This window comes from Ochotona curzoniae, unplaced genomic scaffold (assembly GCF_017591425.1).
Source record: "Ochotona curzoniae isolate NIBS_2020 unplaced genomic scaffold, NIBS_Ocur_1.0 scaffold_4506, whole genome shotgun sequence".
NCBI classification, from domain to species: Eukaryota; Metazoa; Chordata; class Mammalia; order Lagomorpha; family Ochotonidae; genus Ochotona; species Ochotona curzoniae.
The window spans coordinates 77,554,120-77,571,552 of record NW_024467119.1 but is presented as its reverse complement, the minus strand read 5'-3'; the positions used below and the strand labels follow the sequence as shown (position 1 = coordinate 77,571,552).

The following is a 17,433-nucleotide window of genomic DNA, read 5'->3' as shown; positions in this document are numbered from 1 at the left end:
TTAAATATTTGGTTCTTTTCCCAGCACAAAACAGAACCTTGAGAGAATGCTGACAGCTTGGGATATAATAGCCACATTTAGGGAGTGGGTGTGGGAGGTGAACAGCAAGGAGGGGACAAGCTCCTGTCTGTAACAGCAGGGAAAGAACTGGTGCTGGATGTCACTGGGTCTTAGCCAGGCAGGGAGGCAGGGAAGGGGCCACTGGTAGCAAGGAAAGCAAGATGGACAAAAGAGAAACATACTCAAGGAAATTAAGTATTTTTGTGCTTAAATAGCAGGATTACATGAGGTGTTAAAATTCTTTTATTTTTGTTGACATTACTCCAAAGGGCTGACCTGTTTGGACAATGAGCTTTAATTCCAATGCAACTATATTCCATTTTACCCACTGGCAGTGCTGTTGACTAAATACCAAATGTATTATTAAAGTTGGAACAACTATTGCAATGGAGAAAGTCCAAGGGTTACAAAGCGCCAGTTTCTTCTCAGTAATGGAGTCTTTCCCTGTCTGTACTCTGCTGCGTGCTGTAGCCTGCCTCCCTCTGCCCGCACCTGGTGTTCCTCGGCTTGCTCTGGCCTTAATCAGTCATGCTTCTCACCTTCTAACCTGCTGCCTCTTCTGTGTGTTGTCTCCACCTCCCTGCAGGAATATTTGCTCCAGAAAGACAATTATTTGTTCATGCATATATTCCTAGCTGCTAGAATAGTGTTAATGTGAACCAAGCACTTAGTCAGTATTAAACAAAAGCAGAAAAGCAGATTACAAAGAAATTGATTTTTCTGGTTTGCTTTTCAAAATTCTAATACCTATAATATAGAAAAATGTGTGGACAGGCCAAACTTTATTTTTTTAGCAATTAATTTGTATATGTGAAAGACAAAGACAAACCCATCATTCCATCTGCTAATCAATCCCACAAATAGTGGCATTAGATGGGCTGGGTCAGGTTGGAGGAAGGAACTCCATGCAGCTCTCCCACATGGGTAGCATCTGCCACTCCCTAGGCACACAGGCTGGGAGCTAGATTGGAAACAAAGCAGCTGGAACTTCCATTACCACAGTATGGAATGTGGGTGTCTTAAGCAGTGGTTCAGCTTGCTATCCCACAACCCACCACTCGAGACAAAACTGTAGACAGCAATTACTACTAGTGGGGTGAGAAGTGGGGCTGTTTTTTGTTTTTGTTTTTGTTTTTGTTTGCTGTTTTAATAAAATGTTCCTGGTTTCATAGCAAGTATTACTCAGAAGTTTAAAAATAATGTTATAACAAAGTAAAGAATTTGCTTAAGACTTGATTACCTATTAGAAAAAAACTTTGTGAGGAACATAGATTACAATGGATGAAAAATTATAAAAATAATCTTGTAACTTTTATAGTCTTTTGATAATCCTGGTTAATTTTTTTAATTGTATAAATTTTATTTTTGATAATTTGTACATAGTTGATTAGGGTGTGATTGGCCAAGGGCTAGAGGAAAACGGGTGAGACCGTTGTTTTCACATTCTCTTTCTTCCTTCCTGTCTCTCTGTGGAGGGGAGAGATAAAGAGAGAAGCCACACCCAGCCTCCCAACCAGCCCAGGGACCCAGTTATGGGGCATGCTCTGAGAGCACTGCTCACGTGGTTTTGATAGTTCAACAGTTCTGAATTGCTGCCGATCTTGATGCTCCAGTCATAATGAAATCTCTGCAGAACCCACTGGCAGATATAGTCCACCTTTGAACTCTGTTTGCCCAGATTCTCACTGCCAACTCTTTTCTAGGGTACTTGATCCATTTGTTCTGTCCCCCATCCTTTGTTGTGGTACGAAGTGTCTTCTGCAGGCTCCAGTGTACTGCCATATCCTTCATGTGCATCTGGATATGCTGTCCACTACTCTGTCTAAGCCACTGACACAAGCATTCCATGGTCAAACCATGGAACCTGCAATTCTCTCCATGGTTGGAGTTCTGAGTCTAGCGGTTCAGTTGGAAGAATCCCCAAGGAAGCTTCATCTGAAGTGATCCCAGACCTGATTCTTGTGTGTGCGTGCCAATACAAGATCCAGCACAGTCTATTGCCCAAATTGACCTTCATGCACACTGTTAGTTGCAATTGCTGGGTCAGTTGTCTCCAGTCCTGTCTTCTATACAAACTAGTGAATGTTGCAGGCAAGCCCAATCCTGCCCATTGCATACTCAGTCCCCACGCAAACCAGTGGGAGCTGCAGCCTAGTCAGAGCAACCTGCAGTAACACCCACCTGGAGCGCCTCCTACCTTGGTTTCCGTGCTTGCCAGTATGTACAATAGACTGGTTCTGTCTGTCCCACATCCCATTCAGCTATTATACATGTCAGTAGGATTGAAGCCTAGTTCAACTCAACCAGCCCCACTATTCAGCCCACACATGTGCTAGCAGTGTCAATCTCTGTCTGGCTGGGCCTGTCAAAGTCCTGTTTTTTTTTTTTTTTAAAGATTTATTTTTTTATTATGTTTTTATTGGAAAGGCAGATATACAGAGAGGAGAGACAGAAAGGAAGATCTTCCCTCCAATGATTCACTCCCCAAGTGAGCGCAACGGGTCGATACTATGCCGATCCGAAGCCAGGAGCCTCTTCCGGGTCTCCCACACGGGTGCAGGGTCCCAAAGCTTTGGGCCGTCCTCCACTGCTTTCCCAGGCCACGGGCAGGGAGCTGGAAGGGAAGCGGGGCTGCTGGGATAGAACCGGCGCCCATATGGGACCCCGGGCATGCAAGGCGAGGACTTAACCACTTGCGCCACCACGCCGGGCCCCAAAGTCCTGGTTTTTATGCTCACCAGTCAGAGTTGTAACCCAAGAGGGAGGTGTCCATTGTTTCCCTACTGAGCTCACTCCCACTTCCAGATCTTGCACTCTCCAGGTGCTACTGCAGTTTAGCTCGACAGAGTTTTCCCTGTGCCAGTATCTGCCAGCTGATGTTGTGGCAAAACCCAACCAACCCTCACCCTCTCTGACTAATGCATGTGTCAGTAGGTACAGTCCGCCTGGCCTGGCTTGTCCCCGATCCAGCTTACATGCAAGCCAACAGGGGTTGTAGCCCTGCCCAGCCTGGTCTGCCCCATCCCAGCTCTCAGGCTTACCAGTGGGAATAGTGGCCCAGCAGGGGAGCTCCCTGCAGCCCCCCCTAACAGGTTCATCCACTCTCCTCCAGGTCTCATGTGTGCTGTTTGGGCCCGCCTCACCTTGGCATTTTCCAGTGAGTGCTATGGCCTGGCCCAGCCCAGTCCACCCCCAGTTCCAGCTTATACTAGTGGGGACTACAGCCTAGCCAGCCTAGCCAGCCTAGCCAGCCTCACGACACCTCCGACCCTGCCCTCGTGTGAACTCACTGGTATTATGGCCTGACCTGGAATGATCCACACACCATTCTGGCTCTTGGATTTGCCACTTGGTGGTATGAATTGGCCCAGCCTGGCTTGCCCTAGACCTGAGCCAAAGGTAAGCCTATGGGTACCATTCCCTGGCCTGGCCTAGGTTTGGCTGCTTACTTTCTTAGCTCTTTTGCCTACCTCCAAGGACTGTGTCCCGACAGAGGAACCTCCCAAGCTCCTGCATCAGATCCTCTCCCAATGCCAGATGTCGCACACACCAGTGGGTCCATGGGCCAGCCCTACTTAGTCCTCTTGCTGTCCTAGCAGGAACAGTGGCCTTTCCTGACCAACCCTCACCCATTCCGGTTCTTACTGTTTGATACTACAGCCCAGCCAACCCTGGTCCATACCCAGACACAGCCCACCATGGCTCAGCTGGGGCAGAAACCTAGCCAAGCCCATCCTACCCATCCTGGTTCTCACAAGCTCCAATGGGTGCTAGAGCTAGCCCAGTATTGCATGCCCCAGACCTAGTCCATACTTGTGCCAAGGAACGCTGCAGCCATGTCCAGACCAGACTACAGCCCCACTGTGGCAGCCATGCTCACCAGTGGGACCCACAAACCAGCCAGGGCATCCCCTTGGCCTGTCCCCTAGACAGGCCTGATCCCAGCCGCGGATCTCACACATGCCAATGGTCACTCTGCTCCAACTTGGCATAGCCCCTCCCCTGTCTTGGCCTTTGCCTTCTGATGCTGCAGCTTGGCCTGGCCCAGCTGGTTGTCTCCCAACTCTTGCTGGCAGGTGCTACAACCTGGCCCTGCTCAGACTGCTTTCATCCCTGGCTCATGCAAACCAGTAGGTGTAGCAGCCTAGCCCTCCATGACCTGCACTTTATCCTGGTTCCTGCACGTGCCATTGGGCTATGGTTTACTCTGCCCTGCCCAGTTGGCCTCCTTCCTAAACCAACTGATACACTTTTCAATGGATGGAACTACCCTACGTAGCCTGCCCAACACCCAGGCCTGGACCATGTGCTCATCAGCAGGAGCTATTGCCCCACTAGGGGAGTTGCCCTGATTCCCCTGCTCAGGCCACTCCCAGACCCAGATCTCACATATGCCTGTGGGTGCTTGGCCTTTGTATGAGCTGGTATGGTCCAACCCATCCTATACTCTGTTTTAGAGTGTTCATGTGGGTGCTGCATCCTGGACCTGCCCTGCTTGTTCCCAGTCCCAGTACCGGTGAGCATTGGTGAGTTCTGTGGTCACACGTAGCTCAGCCCATCACCATCCCAACTCTTAAGCTAACCAGCGAGGCTTATAGTTTCATAGGGTTGTGCCCACATATCCCCCACAGAATCTAATCCTGTATCTGGTTATCTTGTGTGCTGGTTGGTGTCGTGGCCCAGTCTAATGTGACCCATCCTCTGATCTAACACTTACTGTCAGGTAATGGGATATAGCCGTGCTACACAGACCCCCAGCCATAGCTTGTGTGTGCACTGGCATGTGGTAGTCAGCCATGTTCCATGCTAACAAGCACCAACCCAGGACTTTTATATGGGCTGGTTCTTCAGTTTTACCCATAAAGATCTTCAGGTCTCTCCCCTCTACCACCAGGTCTCATTCCCCTCGCTTAGCTGCAAGTACAGTGGCCCTGTCATTGGGTGTACCTCAGGATTCATTTCTCACCTACATGTACAGTGGCCTTATCCTAGACAGTAATTTTATACCCTCAAGACTCCAGAGCTCGCTGCCAAATGGCCAGAAGGCAGAACCTGATGCCAGTGGGCACTCTTACTGCCCACAGGCCCAGGACTCTCCCCTGACCCCAGCCTAGCCGCGGTAAATGGGGAGCTAGGATCCCTAGCAGGAAGCCTGGGCCAGCATGGGTATCCCCAGCTGCAGCGACATGGCAGGGGGATCCAGACAGCCATGCTGCTACTCAGAATTACCTGGGCTCCATCCCCCTGAATTGGTTTCTGAACTTAAGGGTTACTTCTCCTGTTAGATTTCCATAGAGGGGTCATCTAATTTTTTTCCCCAGTAGCATCACAGTATTATTTTAGCTAACATGCCATTTGTTACCTCTGCTTAGGTGACAGATAAGAAATTGCAAAGAAAATTGCATTATACTGTCTTATTTCCCCACTTAGCATGCGGGGACCAGTGATTCTTTTGGCAGGATATCGGTGGTGTGTTTGCTTGAGATCTGAATAGAGCAAGAGGCAAGTATGAGGCTGCAGAGAAGGGTTTATCATTCTCAGCTCAGCTCTTCTATGTCTTGCAAAGAGCTGGTCAGCAAAAGGGGCTTATTGGACTGCAGCTGGTAACAGGCCAAATGTGAATGCTGTCCTATACGAGAATTACGGTGTGTACACGATAAGGAGAGAGTGCCTGCATCCAAGATCCCCAGGATGAGTGCAGAATTATAGTACATCTGTCTTGTTGATTAAAGGCAAACACAGCCTCATGAGATCTTGGCTGTGCAGAATATCTGTTACAGGTGTCTTGGTTTTGGACTTCTCATTTAAAAGAAATAGCTTTCCAAATCACTACAAATTTTTCCCTTCCTTTTAGTTTTACTTTTTTGTCAGTTTGTAACATTTATAGGTTTATTGGGGTGCTCTGTACTACTTCAGCAAATATAAACTGATCAAATTAAGCAGTTAGCACTCCCGCTTGCTTGTGTTTCTTATGTTGAAATCTCCATGCTCCTCTCTCCTGGTCCTTTGTATACTCGATAATGCATTATCAGGAATTATCATTATCTCAGTGTGCCATGGGACACCGGAAACTGCCTCTTCTATCTAACTTTGTAAGTTCAGATTGACTTTTTTAAAAGAACATTTAGAGTCGAGAATTATTTTAGCTAAAAATATTTTTGCAGCTATGCTTTCATTTACAGTTTTTGCTTAGGTGCGTACTATTTAATATAGATGAGTTAACATGAAGACATGCCAAGTCATGTAGCCTTGTTCAAAATTAAATATTTGAAGGAAGATAGCTTATTTCCAAAATCAAGCTTTTGTTAATTTCATGTCACTAAAGTATAGTTGTACTAAACTACCAAATCCAGTATGTGCAGGCATGGTACTAGGAAGGGTGAGGGCTGCTGCTGAGTCTTTTGAGTAAAATATTCCACTCAACCCAAAGGAGGTATGGAACAAGAAGACTCCTTCCCTCCTGGGCATCCAGGAGGCTTAAGATAAAAGGAAATCTCCTCGTGTGAGTTGCCCCTCATTCTTCATGTGGACACTTATGAAATGATACGTTCCCATGAAAGATAGCTTCTACATAATTCAGTATCATCCTGGATCTCTCCCATCAAAGAGCAAGAAAAGCCATATGAATTATTTACAGTGTGCTAAATTATTTCTTTTTATGATCTCCAACTTTGTTTTTGTCTCTGCAAACTGAGATTTTGTTTATCCATGAATAGTTTTCCCTAGGGCTTGAAAAATATGACTCTTAAATTATGAATGAGGTTTTTTGTTTGAGTCTCTGTTAACTAACTGAAACATGCAAAATAAACTGTTTTTCATTAGATCCCTTTCAGCTCCCTACAAAAACAGAACCAACAAAAGAAAGAGCAGTTCAACCCGCAGCCACCAGGAAGCCCACTGTAATTCGAATTCCAGCCAAACCAGGAAAATGTAAGCACCCTCTCTCTGCCTTCTTTGTTTGTTTCTCCAAGAGCCTGGGATAAGGGTATGCTGATTTATCATTGCCTGCTTTGGAAATTATGTGCAATCTGCCATTTATTATTATTCATAGTAAAGGGCATTTTAAAAGCAAGTTTGTTTTCCCATGATTCTCTGGGGAATTTGTACAATAAATTTAGATTTCCTTTTCGTTTAATACTGACTTTAGGCAGAGAATGGTGAGAGACTAGAAAATGCAGAATGTGAGAGATATCCTTGTTAATGCCTCTAGTAAAGATGTGGTGGAAAGGCAATTGAAACTAATAGAAAATAAATTGTATATGTTTGTCAGGAACACATTATTCCAATCGGTATAATCTAAATGTAGTTCTGGGTGAATTGTATGAAGTACAGTAACCAACCAGATGAAAACCACATAACTATAAAAATACTTTCTAAATTTGTAGTAATACTTCATTTTTATATACTTTACTTGATTTTTTAAATGACACAGTAAGTGAAATTCAGTTGGAGCCTTAATAAGTGCTTCAAAAAGAAACCTGATATTGTAAAGGAAAAGCCAACAGGTTAGAGCTGTTTATTTTAAATATTCAGAGATTTTTGAAACTGTAAGTAAAGTGAGAACATGGGCGTGGGGTGCTTCCGGCATTGCTCAGAGTGATCACACAGCTTTCTCAGCTGGTCTCGGTCTTCGTTTATATCTACATTACCTTTGCATAGCTCAGTTGGACACATGCTTTGCCGCAAGGATCCTGTCTACTCATTCATCCCAACAGCAGAGCAAGTGTCTCAGAGAGTCCAAATATTGTGTTGCAGGCATAGCCTTTTAACTTAGGGGTTTGGTTTTTTAAAAAGTCACTGCCCAAAGAGATCATATTGGTGTTAGTCTCTTTTTGGCAGTTTTGTTGTTCAGGGATGGCTCTTAGCCACACGGCAAGAAAACTGAGCTGAATTGCTTTGAAAATGAGAAGGAAAAAGTTAAGGGTATCAAATTTCAATTGATTCTTGTTTCTGAAGGAGGATATAATGTAGTGTTAAAGAACAGCTGGCATGATCCTTTCGGCAGTGTTGTATGTAGCCTGTTAATAATATGATATCGTATTGCGATGTTTACCTGTTTACTCACTTGAAGTCTGAAGGAACTTCACACATATTTCACACAGATTTCGAACAATCTTTTACTGGTGGATTCACTTTCCTAGTATGAATTGGTAAAGGTTTTCAACCAGGAAAGCTTACTAGAAACTCAACCCGTAATTTTCACTGGGGGCTGCTTACATGGATACCCCAAGATATTTTGACATGTGCTAAGACTACACGCCTGGAAGAAAAGCAACTGTTAAGCACAAACAGTATTGTCTCCCTTCTAGGAATCTGGGTCTGTTGAAGTCCAAGTTCCCATATGCCACCCAAGGACATACCTTTCTAAAATCTGTTGTATTTACTCTCTGTCTCTCTCTCTCTTCACCTTTAAACTGGACTAATAGATCTGAAAAGGATATACTGAGAAAGCCTTTTGAATTATTACCCTGACAAAGCTCCAACAATTAGTAGGAAATAGAATTCTGCTGCTAAATCCAGGAAATAGGCATGCCTGAGTGGTTCCTTGTTACTTCTGTTGATAACCAGTTCTCTAGAAATACCTTATTATAAAGTTTTACATGCAGTAGAGGAAAATTAACAAAATTTATCAGTGTCTGAGCAACCCAGAATGGGCCAGTGCGGAAAAGACCGACTTTGTGGCATGTAAGTCCTTGATCTTTGAATTGGCAGCTCCTTCCCTCTGGGAATTAGTTCTTGTGACCAGGATGTCCTTTCCCAGACCGCTGCATGGCTCCCTCCCTTACCATGCCTTTATGTCTTTGCTGAAATGCCACTTTTTCTCAGAGAGACCTTCCCTGACCATATGATTTAAGGTGGAAAACTACCTCCACGATCCATGTATACCATGTATACTGGTCGTTCTGCGTGTGCCTTCCTGCCAGCAGCCTATCCACACTGCTTACATATTACTCCTTTTACTCTGAAATATGTGCCAAGACAGTACCACATCCTCGTAAGAAAAAGGAAACTTCAGCACAAATGTCAAAACAGGGCCTGAGCTGGCCCTTCCTGTGTGCATCCCCTAGCAGCCCCACCTGTCTGAGCAAGCTGGCCTTGCTCTCAGTCATTGTTTACCTAGTAGCCTCCCTGGGCATTTTTCTTCCTCTGAGAGTAGTTTCCTCATTGTGGATAACACAGATACCTGACAAATCATCCTCCTGTTACAGATTTTTCATGTGAAATGGAACTAGGAAGTGTTAATTTAAAAAAAAATAATACTTCTCATTTCCTTTTATTGCCTAGGCCAGACAATGTAAAAGGCAACTTTGGGCTGCCTTGGTAACACCATAATCATCCTCCTCCAAGTAGTTTTGCGCACATATTTTTATTAGCTGTTATTAATAAAATTTGGTCATCTTCCTTTGTGGAATGCAGAATAAGGTATTATTTTTTAATTGAGTATGATTAAGTTGATGAATCTGGATCTAATGAATTAGGAGACACATCTAATCATTTTTGAAGGGTGGAGGGTTGGATTAAGAAGCAGTGTGCTGGAGTGAGTGTTGTGATCTAGTGGGTAACACCACTGCCAGCATCCCGTTTAGGCACTAGCCTATGTCCCAACCACTGCACTTCAGGTCAGCTCCATGCTAAAGGCCTGGGAAAAGTAACAGAGGATGGCCCAAGTATATGGACATCTGCACGCACAAACAAGACCCCGTTGAAGCTTCTGGCTCCTCTCTTTAGGCTGGCCCAGAGCTGGCTGTTGTGGCTGTCAAGGATATTTACCTGCCTCTTGCACTCCCACTGTCCTGTGTAATTCTTTCAAAGTAAATTAATCTTTATAAACAACAACAACAAAGGCAGTGTGTCTTACTAGAAGTGACTTCTGAGGCCCAGCTTGATGGCTTAACTGGCTCATCCTCCCCTTGTAAGTATTGGGATCCCATATGGGCACCAGTTCATGTCCTGACTGTTCCACTTCCCTGTTTGTGGCTGGAAAAGCAGCAGAAGATGACTCAAAAAGCCTTGACCATTGTGGTCAGTTGGGGAATGAGCCAGTGGACAGAAGATCTCTCTCTCTCTCTCTCTTCTCTCTCTCTCCTCTCTGTAAATTTGCCTTTCCAATAAAAATTAAATAAAATTATGAAAAAAAAAAGGAACTTGTGGGTCAAAACCCTGAATCTGACATTAATGGCAGTAGGAACTTGGGTGAGTAGCTTATGTCTAAGTTTCAAGTTTTTATCTGTTATTGTCTAGTGTAGAACATTTTCTTCCCCCCCCCCCACTTCTTATTATAGCAAATTCTGCAAAAATGGAAATATTTAATGTCTGCTCTCTAATGGCCACCAGCTGACTATTGAGTATTTGACAAGGAACAGGTGTGACTGAAAAACTAAGAGTCTGAAGTTATTTTTTCTTTTGTTTAGCATTTTTTGATGAAATTTTAAAGTTTTTTTAAATTTTTATTAGAATAGCAGTTCAGATTTACAGAAAGAAGGAGAGACAGAGAAAAAAGCACTTTGATCTACCTGGTCACTCCCCAAATGGCCCCGAGAGCTGAAGCTGAGCGAATCCAAAGCTAGGAGCCAAGAGCTGCTCCCAGCTGTCCCATGTGGGTGCAGGGCCCCAAGGCTTTTCCAGACCATAAGCGGTGAGCGGGGTGGGAAGTGAAGCAGAACCGGGACACGAACTGGCTTCCATATGGGATCCCAACACTTGCAAAATGAGGACTTAGCTGTTGAGCCATCGTGCCAGGCCCAAGTTATTTCATCTATTTCATTGATATTTAAGTTTAATTCTCCATGTGTGACACCTAGCCATGGGTCCAAACAAATACAGTACCTAGATGTTGTTGGAGAACAAGGTATAATGAAGTGCCTAGGAAATAAGTATTTATTTAACTTTTTTTTTTAAGATTTATTTATTTGTTGAAAGGCAGAATTACAGAGAGAGGAAGAGAGATCTTCTGTCTGCTGGTTTACACCCCGACAGCCAAGACTGGCCCAGGCTGAAGCCACAAGCAAGGAGCTTTATCCTGGTCTCCCATGTGGGTACAGCAGTCCGAGCACTCTAGCCACCTTCCACTGTTTTCCCAGGGGTGTTAATAGAGAGCTGAATTGAAAGTAGAGTAGCCAGGACTCAAACCAGCACCCACAGGGGATGCCAACTTCACAGGAGGAAGTTTTTAACCTGCAATGCTGCCTAATATTTTTTAGATTGTAATTTAATGCCTGGCACACAGAAGGTTCTGTTGGTCACTATTATTTGGTATTATTCTCACTCTCTGTAAAATAGGCATAAACTTAACTATGTTGACTTACTCCTCAATCTTCCAGTTTGCTAGGAGCTCTTTCTCACTTGCTTGATTAGCAACCAAACTACAATCATTTCATTCTTTGGAATCCAAAAAAAAACTAGCATGAATGAAATACTGCTTTTCTTTCTTCCAGGTTTACATGAAGATATACAAAGCCCACCTCCTCTCCCTGCCGAAAAGCCTATTGGAAACACTTACAGTACAGTTTGTGGAAAATCTAGTAATGTTGACAAAGCTAGAAACTTGGTAAGTAATCACTACAGAGTGTGCTAGGTGGAAGCTATACACTAATTTAAAGTATTCAACTGACATCTAAATTATTGTATTACCAGTCAGATAGAATAAAGAAAACCTTTATTATAAACTGATTCTGAACCCCATCTACTTAATGTATTGTTCAGTATTTTAACAATCTCTAGAAAAAGATTAAGCCCATTAATTTTGGTACTTAATTATGAAATAATTTAAATGACATTAATAATGAGGAAATTACTAAAAATATGTAAAAATCTTTAATATTTGTGAAAGTAGATTTAGTCAAATTGCCAAGTTTTATTTAGCAGTCAGTAGTGACACAATGTTAAGGTACTCCTATAAGGACCCAGCACGATAGACTAGTGATTAAATCCTCATCTTGCATGTGCTGGGATCCCATATGGGTGCTGGTTCGTGTCCCAGCTGCTCCACTTCCCATATAGCTCCCTGCCTGTGGCCTGGGAAAGCAGTCGAGGATGGCCCAAAGCCTTGGGACTCTGCACCCATGTGGGAGACCTGGAGAAGACTCCTGACTCCTGGCTTCGGATCAGCTTTGCTCTGGTGTTATGCCCAGTTGGGGAGTGAATCAGCAGGTGGAGATCTTTCTCTGTTTCTCCTTCTCTCTGTAATTCTGCCTTTCCAATAAAAGCAAATGAATCTTTTTAAGTTAAAATATATATATATACTTGCATAAAAATTTTTAAATCCACTTTAAGAAAAATTTATTTGCTTGAAAGATGTATTTATTTATTTGAAACAGGGAATTATAAAGAGAAAAGAGACAGATCTTTCATCCACTGCTTCATTTTCCAAAATGCTACCAGGACCAGGGCTGGGCCAGGCCAGGAGTCGGACAGTTCATCCAGGTCTGCCGTGCGGGTGCAGAGGGCTAAGTACTGGAGCCATCTTACAGTGCTTTCCCATTAGCAGGCACAGGAGCACAGAGCTCAATAGGAAGAGAAGCAGCCTGCACGTGTGCCCAGGCCTAGATCAGATGCTGGCATTACATGACTGTGAGGCCCTTGTATTTTGAAGGAAAAAAAAAATTTTTTTATCTTGTACTTCTTAAGAGGCTAGTCAAACATTTTTGTATGTGTGTTTTGTATTTCAACATCAACACTATTCTTTTTTAATATTTTCATATGCTAATGACTTTTTAAAATGTTTTTGATTACTTTATTTGATAGTCTGAATTACATAGAGAAAGAGAGAGAGGAAAGGAAAGAGAGAGATCATCTATCCATCCACTGGCTCACCTCACAATGGCCTAATTGGCTAGAGCTGGATCCATCCAAAACCAGGAGCCTGGAGCTGCTTCTGGGTCTGCCATGTGGGTGGTAAAGGCCCAAGCATACGGGCAGAGTCTACTGATTTCCCTGGTACATCAGCAGAGAGCCAGATCCAAAATGGAGCAGCTGAGACTGGACTGTCTTCCGTATCGGAAGCTGGTGCCAGTCAGTGACTTTACCCACCATGCCACAGTGCTGGTTCCTGATAATGACACTTAAGGCTTGTTTCAGGAGAAATCAATTTTTACTTCACACTTTATAATAGTTTTACATGTGTTTATCATACAGACACATTTCGGGAAGAGAAACTTTATTGAAGGAGGCATTACATTAGATTAGGCAATATCAAGTTAATGAGATTTTCTGTAGAATCAATTAAAATTTAGTGATTACTTGCACTTGCAAAGTACTTGCTAATAAATTTTTGTTAAACCTGAGCCAAGATAGCCCAAAAGAGGATAAAAGGGTCCCTGCCATACTATTGTTAACTAAGAAAATGACACTGGTTATGTTCTGCTTATTAACTGATACAATGGGCTTTGCAGACTGTAAAAGCTCTACTGAAATATTTGGTATTACTCCATTTAGTGTTAAACAGCCTTATAAGCAACACTCACATTTTAAAAAATAAGAGAAGTAGAAAAGCTCAACTATCCAGAGAGATCCTGTGTTTATATAATAGCATTTGTACCTCACACTAGCAATGTAGAGACAATTCTGTTCTTGCTGTTTGCAAAAGGAGTTAGGCCCTTCTGTATGAGATTGTGATAAATGCTTGCCATAATAGATACTGCAAGTCGGAAGAAACAGAATAGTAAACAGATCTCAAGCAAATGATTCCTGAAGTCACAGATACAGATTGCTAAGACTGGAAAATCAAATTTATGCTGAAGAAATTCCTTTTCATTGTGGATTTCAAAAACTGGCTGAATTTTAGACCAGAGAACATAATAACTATAGGTGTGAATTGGGATCCCTTAGAAAGAATATTTTACCTGTTTGCTTACCCTGGTGTTTAGGCAGTCTTGGCCAGTTGTATCTCCTGATTGAGCACAGGGCAAAGTTCCCAAATCTCCTGTCAAGGTGCTAGGGAACTTTCCATTCCAGGACAGGGTGAATGCAGATGTCCAAATCCACTTCTTTTAAATGATGAAGACTCCCAGAATGGGCCATTCTGTCAGCAGGAGCATTTACCTGTTTGTTCTCTTGCCCCCTGTGGGAACATAAGACCCTTATAGCATCCCACAGGGAGACTGCCAACTAGTGCAGGCCAAATCAGGAGGTGCCACACAGATGAGGTGTAACAAGTCGAGGCTGTAGCACAGGAACTGGTGAGGATAAACAGTCTGTGTATGTGTAGAAGACAGAGGCTGATTCCAAATTCAAAATAGGAAGAATTGGCCACAGCCCCGTCCATCTGTGTCCAGCTTCTCACTTAGCACAGGCCTGTCTTGACCCTGCACTGCACCTTCCTATGCAGTGCTGCTCCGAATGGTTCGGGGTCACCATGCTAGGATAAACCACGGTGGTGGTAGTAGCTGTGGACTGACACTGCATGTGGTCCAGGTGATGCCACTGGCTACAGTAGGTGGTCATTGTGGTGCAGCTCTGATCTACCTGATCTTGCAAGGGCATGTCAGAGTGTGGGTGAGTGCACAGCCATGGGACTGCGTAGCAGCCACCTGCACAACACGTCTTGGCTGCTGATTAAGGAATATGAACACATGGTGACTACCTGGTAGGAGCCTTCATCACCTGAAACTGTTCAGTGCTTTGGGAATGGACCAGCTGGTGTGACCCAGCAAGTCACCTTCCTCAAACACTGCGTGAGGGCAGAATAATTTGATCTTGACATCCAAGGCTGAGAAGTCACTCAGTGCTTTGCCACTTTCCTGAAAACATTCAGGTTGGTATACTTTTAAATGAAGATAAAGGGAAGGGAATCCAAGAAAATTTGGCTTTCTCTGTTTCTGCATAGAATGACTCGATGGCTTGTCCACACTGCAGCCTACTCACAAGGCTCTCAGATGCCTGGCTGGAGGAGAAAATCAAAATGGAGAAATTCCAGCCAAATACCAAGGTGCAAGGCTGGGATGGACTCCTAATTGTTGGAGCAGAATTAGAAAAGATCATGATAATGGGCCCAGCATGATAGCAAGGTGGCTAAAGTCCTTGCCTTCGATGCACCAGGATCCCATCCTGGTGGCTCCATTTCCCATCCAACTCCCTGCTTGTGGCCTGGGAAAGCAGTCAAGGACGGCCCAAAGCCTTGGGACCCTGCACCCGCGTGGGAGACCTGGAAAGAAGTTCCTGGCTCCTGGCTTCGGATTTGCGCAGCAACAGCCATTGTAGCTGCTTGGGAAGTAAACCATCAGACAGAAAATCTTCCTCTCTGCCTCTCCTTTCTGTATATCTGTCTTTCCAATAAAAATAAACATATCTTTTAAATTTTAATTAATTTTTAAAAAATTTATTTATTTTTATTACAAAGTCAGATATATAGAGAGGAGGAGAGACAGAGAGAAAGATCTTCCATCCGATGATTCATTTCCCAAGTGACCGCAACGGCCTCTGCTGCACTGATCCGAAGCTGGGAACCCAGAACCTCCTCCAGGTCTCCCATGCTGGTGCAGGGTCCCAAAGCCTTGGGCCGTCCTCGACTGCTTTCCCAGGCCACAAGCAGGGAGCTGGATGGAAAGTGGGGCTGCCAGGATAAAACCGGCGCCCATATGGGACCCCGGCGCGTTCAAAGCAAGGACTTTAGCCACTAGGCCATGCCGCCGGACCCCAGTTAATAAATTTTTTTAGTGAAAAAAAAAAAAACACGGCATGATGACCAGTGTGTACCCAATACAAGAATCATGGGAAGGAGGCACTGGGAATTCTAAAGAGCTACCACCTACTGTGATCCCTCTGTGCATCATGTATACAGAGCCGCCCCACTTTGGGGATATATTATTCATTGGAAAAAGATTAAGAAGCCTGAAAGTTGGTACCCATGTATCAGCTGGTGTCGTGACAGAGACATGGCATCCAATTTCAGCATCCAGGAAGCTTTGATTAGGATTTCAACAGCAGCAACAATTTGTTACCCAACATTTGACCATCTTCTCCTTGGAAATGAATATTTTTGATTTCTCAAAGTTCTCTGTGCTGAAGATTACCATAAGAAATGTATCAGGAATGTTTTGGTAATATGAATTTATATAAAATATAGGGAACAGAGGCTTTTAAAATAAATAATGTTGCCTATAACATTACTCAGAATGTTACAATAGCTATCACACTTTTCTGATCCCTTTCATATCAATGAGCACAGAAAGATTGAAGAATCAGCTAAAAAAATCTGTAAAATTTCTCAAATGTGTACATTTTATTGCTTGCTGTTCCGTTTTAGGCCTTTGTTTCCTTGTGTGGCTTGTTAACACACTCACATGTCCGGCTTCATGTAGCTGTCCAGTCCTGTAAACTCACACATTATTGACTCTACACGAGAGTACCATCAGGGTGGAACTTGCTTATGGGACTCATCTCAGACCTTGTCTTTAGAGTTGACCATGCCATTATGAAATCATGTAAGATAAACTTGTTTGTGTTTAGCTGCCAGATATACTACCTAGAATTTCCAAGTAAGATAAAGAAGAAAAGGGAATTTAAAAGACAATGAAATTGTCATAGTAAGAGTGGGAAGAAAAAAACACAAAGATATTTTTAGGTGCAAATAATTTTTGTAACAAAAATAAATTAACTATTTTAATATGACTAAGCAACAAAATTCCCACTAAACTAATACATGAACGAATGAATGAAACCACTTAGAATTTTTGAATGTCATTATTCTGCATTAGTAAATGTAAATCTCAGTCTTTTAAAAAAGAAAAAAATTTTAAAGGGATATAAGACGTGGCATGAGTTGTTGGAGAAGAGAGAAGAAACATGCCGAGGCCGCTCAGAAGCTCCAGTAGTCAGGAGTGGGATGCTGAGAAAACTAAATCTTCAAAATAAGACCCCACACTGGGGAATTCTGTTTTAAAAGGATATAATTCCAATACAAAAATACGGAAAACGGTGACATCTGCTGGGATAGTACAAGAAGGAAAACTAGCTGTGCCAAGAACTAAAACAATTTAAGAACTAAAACTAAAATTGGAAGTAACTCCAAACACAACAAAGGCCAAAGCTCAAGGATGTCACACTTGGAGTATAATTAATAATAAACCACCAAAAAGTGGCAGCAGAAAGTCTTCAAGTCGTGTGGGATGCTAAAAAAAGAGGAACACCGAATCAGTGATCTTGCAGAGACTGTTGGCAAAGTCTGGATGTGAAGCCAGACTGCGTGAGCACTGGCAAGTGCTCCTGCAGGAAACTCCCTCTTGGTGGTCTCTGAAATAGCTCTGACGTGCTCAACTTTCCTAAGGAATTTGACTATATGCTGGGGTTTTTTTTCTTCTCTTTTAAATACTTATGTCCTTTTTTAATTGGAAAGACAGATTTACAGAGAGAAATAGGTAAAGAGAGAAGGTCTTC

The 17,433-nt window shown here is 43.3% G+C and overlaps 1 protein-coding gene across 1 annotated transcript in view; it reads left to right on the top strand.

Annotated features, from left to right (window-relative positions):
• SH3D19 (SH3 domain containing 19) overlaps positions 1-17,433 on the top strand; it is a 212,628-nt gene that overhangs the window by 161,259 nt on the left and 33,936 nt on the right. The window contains exons 8-9 of the mRNA XM_040967439.1: positions 6,883-6,990; positions 11,496-11,608. Coding sequence (XP_040823373.1) covers positions 6,883-6,990; positions 11,496-11,608 — 221 coding nt within the window. The remainder of the gene's footprint in view (positions 1-6,882; positions 6,991-11,495; positions 11,609-17,433) is intronic.